We start from the raw sequence: 10,000 nt of genomic DNA, 5'->3' as shown, positions 1-10,000 counted from the left end.
CCCCTCTCCCACACGAAGCCTAACCTCTCGAAGCCTTCACTCACCAGCAGTTAAGAGTGAAAAAACAGTAACACGTTCATTATTGCCCCCAGTGTTTTTATCCTTCCATTTTCATTTTTTTAACCTTAATTTTGAGGTCACAGGGGACGGTGATGGCAATTTTTCTCCCTCCGTGATTCTTTCCTCTTTTTTTTCTTTTGGTTTTGTCTTCTGGAAAGTTCCTCTCCGTGTATCGCCTTTACTCATGGCGAAGTGCGAGTTAAAGGGGATACCATGTGGTGTGCGTGTGCGTGTGCGTGTGTGTACGTGCGTGTGTGCGTGACATGCGTTTGCACGTGTACGTTTGCATGCGTCCTAGTTTACGCATATATGTACATATGGGTATGAGTATTTGTGCACGAGTGCGGGCGTGTCTATCCGACTATATTTAAAAACACTTTATTCTATTGTCACAGCAATGCAAAATTGATGTGTTAGCATCTTCTGTCTCCTCTCCCCTCTCTCCTCTTCCCTCTCCACTCTCCCTTCATAAACGAAATAAACAAAGTTCCTGATATATGTCATAGACTTTTTATTTGTTTTATCTATGAATTGTCAATATTTCCTCATTTATTTCCCAAGTAGGCCGTGATTTATTAAAGTGAGACGAATTATCATAAATTGTTGATGGAGATATGGTTGGTGTCAGTGTTGTGTTTAAATAAATCAATAAAAAAACATTACTCAACGCCCATAATAACCACGAAATTAGGCTAATACGATTTCCCGCCAGTCAGCTTCGGTTCGTAATGCCAAGTTATTTTTCACTCGCAGGCGCCAGGAGGAAGTCATTTTTTGCCACATAGTCCTTTTTCTTCTCCTTTCTTGGGATTCAGTTTGCAGCAACGTTTTTTTTTTTTCCTTTCTGATTTTATACATTGCTGTTGTGTGCGTGTACGTACACGTGCGTGCGCGCGTGTGTGTGCGTGCATGCGCGCGCGTGTGTGCGTACGTGCGTGCGTGCTGAAAGAAAGCTGAGAGTAGATCAGTTATTGTTTCTAAATGATTCAGATTTTTTTTTACACATTCTGTCATGTGTGCATTGCCTTGTTTTCAAGTATTTATTCCATATCCAGATTAATTTTATCCTGACTATTGCATATTCTCCCTCTCCCTGTTCCTCCTCCTTTCTGCTCTTCCCTCATCCTCTTTTGGGCAAATGACAAAGCTAGAAGATGCTGCAATTTACAGTTACATGCATGAAATTACCGCGCCACCCAACCTGCCCTGCTGTCACTCTGCGTAAAGCTGGTCGTTAAACTTGCAAGTTCGCTGATGCAATTAAGGTGCAGAATAATGATTAGCAAGGTCGCAAGGTTCCAAAAAAAACAATTAATTCTTGCCTTGCTTATATAATTCTCAATAGATGTCACTTATCTTTAATGATATTTAGAAATATTGAGTGTTCAGGTGTTATTTTTCCGTCATTTTCTTGGATATCGCTGAGACTGTTTTCTGCTATTTCATCTTTCTTGTTTATATATATATGAAACTACTTTCGATTCCAATTATATTTTTTCATAAGAGTGAAATGTTTCATCATACCAATTTTATTATTTTCTCCCAACTCCTGTTCTCCATGCTCCCTCCCTCTCTATCTTCTTCTCCCTCACCCCATTCTCTTCCCCCTCTTCTCCTCCTCCTCCTCCTCCCTCTCCTCCTCCTCCTTCTCCCTCTCCTCCTCCTCCTTCTCCCTCTCCTCCTCCTCCTTCTCCCTCTCCTCCTCCTCCTTCTCCCTCTCCTCCTCCTCCTCCTCCTCCTCCTCCTCCTCCTCCTCCTCCTCCTCCTCCTCCTCCTCCTCCTCCTCCTCCTCCTCCTCCCTCTCCTTCTCCTCCTTCCTCTCCTCTTCCTCCTCCCTCTCCTCTTCCTCCTCCCTCTCCTCTTCCTCCTCCCTCTCCTCCTCCACCTCCCTTTCCTTCTCCACCTCCCTCCTTCTCCACCTCCCTCTCCTCCTCCACCTCCCTCTCCTCCTCCTCCTTCTCCCTCTGCTCCTCCCCTCTTCCTCTCCCTTTCCTACTTCTCATTCACCCTCTCCCTTCTCCTCCTCCTCCTTCTTTTCCCTCTCCACCGCCCCCTCTTCTCTCTCTTCTTTTTACCCAAACTATTTTTAACTGTTTTCTTTTATTTCATTCTCAGGGCACACAAGAGCATGTACCATGCGCTAGGCTACGGGACCTTCATGTACCTCCAGGCCATCATGACTTTCGATCCAGTAAGCATACCCTTAACTGTGTCCTGATATATTTATGAAAAGAAACTGAAACTTTTGTTACTTCGTGCAAATGGTTTTATGAAATATTCATTCATAATGTTTAAAAGATTTTAGCATAATGAGAAGAATGAGACATCTATATGCATGCATCTTTATAAATTAATATATATATATATTTATACATATGCGGACATACATTTAGACATACACTTGCTTATGTATTGTATGTGTTATTTTTGGCTAAGCCACTGTTAAAAAATAATATCCCACTTGCAGAAAGATATAGAAATAGCTGTTGATGCCCTGAAGCAGAGTGTGGACGTGTGCAATAAATTCAGAAGGAAGAACACCCTGGGAGAGTCCCTGGGGAAGATGGTTAAGAAAACAGACTACAGCAGCTATTCCAAGGGTAAAAGACAAAAGCCTTTTGCATTGTGTACCTTCCTTTTCATAGTTGTCTGCATCAGTAGGGCCTATTTGTAAGAACTTGATGTCCCAAAGACGGACAGAATATATTCCTTATTGAATTTCTAAGTTCACAAAATAACAGGGTGTGTTTATATGGGAGGGAATTTAGGAAGCATGGTTAATCATTTTGAGGTATCAATTAAACCCTTGAATCATAGCTATTTACTAGATGATACACTTGCTATTAGTGTAAAAAAAAAAAAAAGTTCTTTGCATTTATAGAGACAATATTTTATTCAAGTGACTTTAAAAGACAAAATAATAATACAATTTCTTCCTTACAGTGGAGATCCATGCTGAGCTGTGCTACGCAGAATGCCTTCTTCTCAGGGCTGTCCTGAGCTTCATGGAAGACGAGACCTTAATCAGCTTCCTCAAGGGCGGCATGAAAATCCGAGCTTGTTACCAGTCTTACAAGTGAGAATGATATTATTGGAGAGCAATCATGAACTATGATGCTGAAGTTACAATAAAAATAATTTTGTCTGTTTCTAAAAGATTGAGGATCTGTTACTGTTTGATCCAAAGTGTTAACTCAGTTATACTTGTCTCAGAAATCATTTCTCATAGTTTGGACACGTTAGTATGGAAATTCCAAAGATATTACACGCACAGTACTCACATTACTTCAAAGGTACTACAGAGATAGTACATATATTGTTTCAGAGATACAAAAGAAACAGTGCACAGAGTATTTCTGGCCTAAACCTGCTGTGCTGATACTGGATAAATAGAAAGTAGGTATTATAAGATTAATTAATAACACTTGGAATTAATTTGCAGGGAGTGCTGGTACATTCTAGAAGGGCGAGACTGGAGCCAAGACGAGGATAAGATGCATTTTGAGTCTGGTGTTCGCATGGGTGTTGGTGCATTTAATCTGGTAGGTGTTATCCCTTCTTCGTTACGGTCTTTGCTTTAATAATTTGAAACTATTTACTGTATTTGCTTTACATGAGACATGGTCTGAATAGGACAAAGCTTTTATTTCCCATTTGAAGAATATTTCATAGTCTTAATGTGGTTTATTAATTTAATTGTAATCTTTTTTCATACATGAGATTTAGAAGAGGAGTAATTTTTTCTTTCTTTCTTTCTTTTAGATGATTTCTCAGCTTCCACAGAAGATACTTAAGCTCCTAGAATTTGTTGGATTTTCAGGGAACAAGGTGAGTAGTAATTAAATTGATTGAATTCAAAACCAAAAATGAAAGTTAATTAACTTATAGTGCTAATGTCTCAGGTGCATATACATGTTTATGAAGATGTATTTTGGATTCACATATTTTGGATTCACTGTATAAAATTCCCTTACAGTCTTAGTGGATTTCTATTGTTATTTATGTTTATGATAACAAATTGAGAATACACACAGGCACATATGCACACGCACACGCACACGCACACACGCTTATGCATATGCATATGCATATACACATACATATACACATACGTATACATATCACATACACAAACATCACACACACACATCACACACACACATGCACATATATCAAACACACATATAATATTTGATAGATCAAAAGTCAGTAATTGAAAGGTAATTAATTTTACTGTAATGTTTTTTTTGTTTTTTTTAATGAAAATATGATTAGTGTTTAAGGATCAAGGCAAAATATCCTAAGAACTTGGTCTTCTCTGCCTCTGTTCTTTCAAGCAAATATGCAAATTGTAGATGCAAAAATTCTAGCTTTCCCTTCAGTCTCTTGAGAACTTTCTCAAATCATATAAATGTGTGTGATATTATACACATTTTTTCCCCTGTATGTGTATCTTGATACATATCCATCTGTCACCGTTCAACTTTGCCATTGTCCCTGTGCAATATCCCTCTGTATTATTATCTAAGACTGATGATCTCTGTTCTTGTTTTATGTCGAGTTCAGTCGTGTCAGGTAAGAGAACAAAAGGTAACTTCCCTTCTATATTGATTAGCTGTTGTGTCCATGTCGTAGACTTAGTTGCGCTGCTATGTCTTTCTGTTCTGAGGATGTGTTAGCTGTCTAATTTTATGTCTCAGAGTTTTTGTTTAGCTTCTTTTTGTATTCTAGATTGTTCATTCTAGGAAGAGTAGGTGGGTGTTGTGGAGTGAGTTAGTGAGTGAGTGGGTGTTTTCAAGTGGATAAGTGAGTGGGTGGGTGTTGTGGAGTGAGTGAGGGGATGGGTGTTTTAGAGTGTGTGAGTAAGTGGGTTTTGTGGAGTGAATGGGTGGGTTTTGTGGAGGGAGTGAGTGAGTGGGTTGGTGTTGCAGAGTGAGTGAGTGGGTTAGTTAGTGTTGCAGAGTGAGTGAGTAGGTGGGTGTTGTGGAGTGAGTGTGCGGGTGGGTATTGTGGAGTGAGTGATTGGGTTGGTGTTGCAGAATGAGTGGGTGGGTAGGTGTTGTGGAGTAAGTGGGTGGGTGGGTGTTGTGGAGTAAGTGGGTGGGTGGGTGCTGTGGAGTAAGTGAGTGGGTGGGTGTTGTGGAGTAAGTGGGTGGGTGGGTGTTGTGGAGTAAGTGGGTGGGTGGGTGTTGTGGAGTAAGTGGGTGGGTGGGTGTTGTGGAGTAAGTGGGTGGGTGGGCATTGTGGAGTAAGTGGGTGGGTGGGTGGGCATTGTGGAGTAAGTGAGTGGGTGTGTGGTCATTGTGGAGTAAGTGGGTGGGTGGGTGTTGTGGAGTAAGTGGGTGGATGGGTTTTGTGGAGTGAGTGAGTGGGCGGGCATTGTGGAGTAAGTGGGTGGGTGGGTGTTGTGTAGTAAGTGAGTGGGTGGGTGTTGTGGAGTAAGTGGGTGGGTGGGCATTGTGTAGTAAGTGGATGTGTGGGATGTGTTTGGAGTAAGTGGGTGTATGTTTGGAGTGAATGAGTGGGTGTTGTGGAGTGAATGAGTGGGTGTTGTGGAGTGAGTGAGTGGGTGTTTGGAGTGAATGTGTGTATGTGTACATTTATGTGTGTGTGCTCATGTGTGCTCATATCCATGTATGTATAAGAGAGAGTGAGTGTTAGAGTATGAGAGTGTGACAGTTTGTGAATGTTCTGTGAGCCGATGCAAACTCTGTGCTTTCATAAGTTATGTATATTCAGTTTTATTTTTCTGCAGTCCAATTTTTAATATTGCTAATAATTATATCTACATTTTTTTTAATGATAGTGACCTCAAAGTTAACATTCAATAATATAATTATTTTCTGACTAAAAAACACATGTGTTTTATTTTATGCATTTTCACCTGTTATTACTACAAATCTTGATATTGATAATTCACAAAATATTCAGTAAAGAAATTAGAATAGTAATTAATATTCAAACACTGATGTATCTGACTTTTTATAGTGATTATACTAACTTCAGAAAGGAATAGCGCTGTCTAGGTTGCTGAAGGGCTGATGAATCAAATATGTAAATTATATTTTTAAATCATCCCAATTGTTATGATAAGCAGCCTCTTCAAACATCATTTAAAGGATGAATATCATCAACGTCAAAGGTACATTCATTAAGATAAGTTTTATCAGTTTAAACCTCTTGTTTTTTTTCAATTCCTTGTTGACAGTCTAATATACTGTTTGCGCAGGAAGCGGAATAAGAGATTGTTACCTGAACTAACTTTTCGGGAAAGAAAAGGAACTTAAAAAAAGGGGAGATTTTATGAGAAAAAAGGATATATGATTAGAACAAAGAAAAAAAATATAGGTAATAATGATAATAATATGCACCCTATTTTTTCCTTGTTTTAATCTTGTGTTCTTTGTATCATAGGAGCATCTATATGTTATTTTTTATAAGTTATTTGTTATAAGCAGCTGCTCTATATTATCTGGTTTATTATATTTTAGAATATCGAGGTCTGTAGCAGTCATCCAATTGTCTTACTTCAATATCAAAGTTGGAAATTAACTTTAAATCTTAATGTCATTATTAGAAAGAGAGAAGAAAAGGGGAAAATGCTTAGACAAACAAGCCAGCAATATAAAGTTCAAATTGCATTGGTAAAAAACTGAAAGCAAAATACATATTTTTTATTTTATTGGAATGGAGAAAAGGACAGAATTATAGGTAGAGGTCACTGCTAGATAACTACAGTGTAATTCTTAATTATTACATGATTAGTAGATTTGGAATTTAAACTTGGAATTCCATTCCATTTTGATTGAATTTGGACCAAGTGTAATTTTTTGTCTGTGATATGTATCTTCTCCAAATGTTGTGCTTATATAGCACGTACATTTTTTGTTACTTATTTTTTCACGTCTTATTTAGATTTTTTTTTTTTTTGTCATATATGATGTATATTAAATTTATTGTTGGTTGACTAGTAATATGCATGAATTATTTTATCTGTTTGCAGTGTATCTGTAGATGTAGAAGAGATGTGTTATTGTGTACCAGAACTCACTGTATGTGTTCCTTGGAAATTTAAAATTATATATGTAAACAACCATTTAACCTATAAGTATTGTATTACAAGATAGATGTTTGTTATCACTGTTACAGGATTTTGTAAATTAACTAGGATCTTTAGTATTATATTATTTTGTTGAATGTTGAAAGTAAATTATATTTATCAAAAAAAGAAGATTTATCGGTTCCTATATCATTTTCTAGTAAAAAAAAAAAAAAAAAAACTTGTCTTCAAAGCACTGTATATGATATTTTGGTAGCCTACTATCACTGTCTGATAATAGCAGTACCTAGAATGATTAATATAGAGATAGGTCATAAGGCAGAATTAAAGTTTAGTGTGATGATCTGTAATTGCATAACAGATGAAACTACTTTATGTATATGTAAATTACACAGCTTATGGAATGAAAAGTGCCTCCTAAATAGTGTTAATCATGTGATAGCCCTTTAAAGGTATGTTAAAATTACTTGAGAACCATTTAATGCACTATGAGGTATATAGAAGTAATGCACCATACTTTTCTCTTTTATTTCCTGTCTCTTCACAAACAATTATTCACATGCACACAGCACTGAATGGAATTGCACCAGCTTTTTACAAAGTTATTTCACATTTATTCTAAAGTGAAATTTATGTTAGGAAAGGAACCTAATAATATTTCTTCTTTCCCAAACAGCACTTAGGCCTTGCCGAGTTAGAGAAGGGATTCTACCTCGAGGGTTCTCTCCGACGCGTCCTGTGTGCTCTCGTGCTGCTTGGCTACCACCTCATTGCTACTTATGTTCTTGGTACTTCTGAGGGAGATTTGGAAATGGCACAAATTATCCTTGATGACCATTTGAAGGTATGAGTATATCCTAGTGCTACTTATCTAATTACATTTATTGATTTCTTCTGTTTTTTTCCTTAATTTGCAATGTGAAAAGCTTGGCTGTCATGATTTCCCTGGTTGCAGCTCTACCCTAATGGAGCCTGGTTCCTCTTCTTTGCTGCTCGCTTGGAGTATGTCAAAGGGAACTTCGACCTGGCCATTGAGAAATACAAGATCTCCCTGCACAGCCAGGATGAGTGGCGCCAGTTCCACCATTTATGCTACTGGGAGCTTATGTGGTGCTGCATCATGAGTGCTAGATGGAAGTAAGTTCTAATAGGTCATTTGGATGTTTTCAGTTTTTATTTTATACTGTCCAAACTCTCAAGTCACAGATATAGAAGAATTACACTTTGCATGATTATTGTTTCTTTGTAATGTGCTGTATGTTTCTTCTGGGCTGTTCTTAAATTTTTGAAATTAGTACTCAAGATTATAAGTGCATGGGAATTTAGTTGACTGAGACATTATTACTCTTACAGCCATCCCATCAAACCTGAAGATACTCTTTTTTGGTACATGGAGCTCTTATTTCCTGCTAACAGTACAGTTAGGAGTTTTGGAAATCAAGTTAACCCCCTAAACAAAAGGCTTCTTTTAGTTTATCCCCTCCCTGCAGCCGAGGCATTACTATGGAAGTTTTAGTATTTTAAGGGCATGGTGTACTAAAAGTATTCCAGACCAAAAGCAGTGGTACGAGAGGAGGAGAGGCTGGCACATACAGAGTTGGGGTAAGGGGGGTGAGAGACCAAGCTTGTGGAAGTGGAGAGAGTGAACTGAATTGAATGTCTGTTGACAGTCATCCTCAGATGGTCCCCTGGTGCTGAAGGGTTAATCTAATCAAGCAATAAGGAAATAATTGCTATAACCATTGTCTCTATTTCCAGAGAAGCACAAGATTATGCAGACAAACTCCTTCAGGAAAGCAAGTGGTCCAAAGCAACTTATGCCTACCAAAAGTGCTGTTGCATGTGTATGAGGATGGATGAGTTGACACCAGCAGAGAAGCAAGAACTGGCTGAAAATATGAGGTTAGTATTAAAAAAAAGGCAATTCTGTACATTTTTATGGTGGTGATCTTAGTTTTGAAACTTATATGATAGATAATAGTTTGCATTTTCTTAGTGTAGGATGATCTGATGTGGGTCTTTTTTTTAATCCCCCTTCCAGGAGCATTCCAGGACTGAAGCAACGCATTGCCGGCAAGAGTCTTCCAATTGAAAAGTTTGCCGTGAAAAAATCTGCCCGGTTCTTTGCACAGGGAGAATCACTTACACTCTCAGGTCTTGAACTAATCTATGCCTGGAATGGTTTCAAGATTCTTGCTAAGAGATATGAAAATGTGGAAAAGATCTTCAGCATTATTGAGCGGGAAATGAGACGAATGGAAGCTATAAAAGGTAATTCTGGATAATTAAGCTTTATTTTATTTTTCTGCACAGAAAAGGCAGTATAAAAGTTGGTATAACTTAATCTTGTCATTAAGTTTCTCTAAGGTAATTAACTTTACTCTTTCATCTCCAGTACCAGACCGTGGTGAGTACTTCTGGGACGACTACCTCTTGGCCCACTTGGTAAAAGGCTCCTGCTTAGCCTACATGAACTCTCCCCTGCAGGCAGAGGAATGCTTCAAGTTCATTGTTAATAATGAGAAGAAGATTAAGGAGGACAACTACCTGGTTCCCAATGCCCTACTGGAACTTGGTCTTCTCCTTCTGCGGGCTAATGATCTCGAGCAGTCTCGGATCATTCTGGAGCATGCAAAGTATGTTTATTTTCTCCAGTTGTATAATAGCCTCACTGCACATTTTTTCTTCATTAATTAGATATATATTTATATATATATTTATCTATTTCATCTTAAATACTTATTGTTATATTATTTTTTCTTTACAATGTTCCCTTTTACTTAGATGTTCTATTTATTCTTATTTTATATTTTGCCTCCAGATCAAACTACAAGAGTTACTCCCTGGAATCTCGTCTACACTTCCGTATCCATGCAACCC

General features: G+C 38.0%; 1 protein-coding gene across 3 annotated transcripts in view; it reads left to right on the top strand.

Annotated features, from left to right (window-relative positions):
- The window catches only part of LOC122246604 (tetratricopeptide repeat protein 39B), a 99,907-nt gene that overhangs the window by 89,557 nt on the left and 350 nt on the right, over positions 1-10,000 (top strand). For 2 of the 3 annotated variants that reach the window (XM_086540021.1, XM_086540022.1), the window contains 12 exons: positions 2,176-2,251; positions 2,528-2,660; positions 3,004-3,136; positions 3,503-3,602; positions 3,823-3,888; positions 4,627-4,650; positions 7,797-7,964; positions 8,076-8,257; positions 8,879-9,022; positions 9,162-9,391; positions 9,516-9,756; positions 9,942-10,000. The exon at positions 9,942-10,000 is cut by the window's right edge and continues 350 nt beyond it. In XM_086540021.1, the coding sequence (XP_086396147.1) occupies positions 2,176-2,251; positions 2,528-2,660; positions 3,004-3,136; positions 3,503-3,602; positions 3,823-3,888; positions 4,627-4,650; positions 7,797-7,964; positions 8,076-8,257; positions 8,879-9,022; positions 9,162-9,391; positions 9,516-9,756; positions 9,942-10,000 (1,556 nt within the window). The remainder of the gene's footprint in view (positions 1-2,175; positions 2,252-2,527; positions 2,661-3,003; positions 3,137-3,502; positions 3,603-3,822; positions 3,889-4,626; positions 4,651-7,796; positions 7,965-8,075; positions 8,258-8,878; positions 9,023-9,161; positions 9,392-9,515; positions 9,757-9,941) is intronic. The other variant, XM_043005264.2, reaches the window with a different exon arrangement.

Source organism: Penaeus japonicus, unplaced genomic scaffold (assembly GCF_977035675.1).
Source record: "Penaeus japonicus unplaced genomic scaffold, GWHDUDI00000001_assembly GWHDUDI00000009, whole genome shotgun sequence".
NCBI classification, from domain to species: domain Eukaryota; kingdom Metazoa; phylum Arthropoda; class Malacostraca; order Decapoda; family Penaeidae; genus Penaeus; species Penaeus japonicus.
The sequence above is the reverse complement of the archived record's forward strand: the minus strand, read 5'-3'. Positions and strand labels throughout refer to the sequence as shown.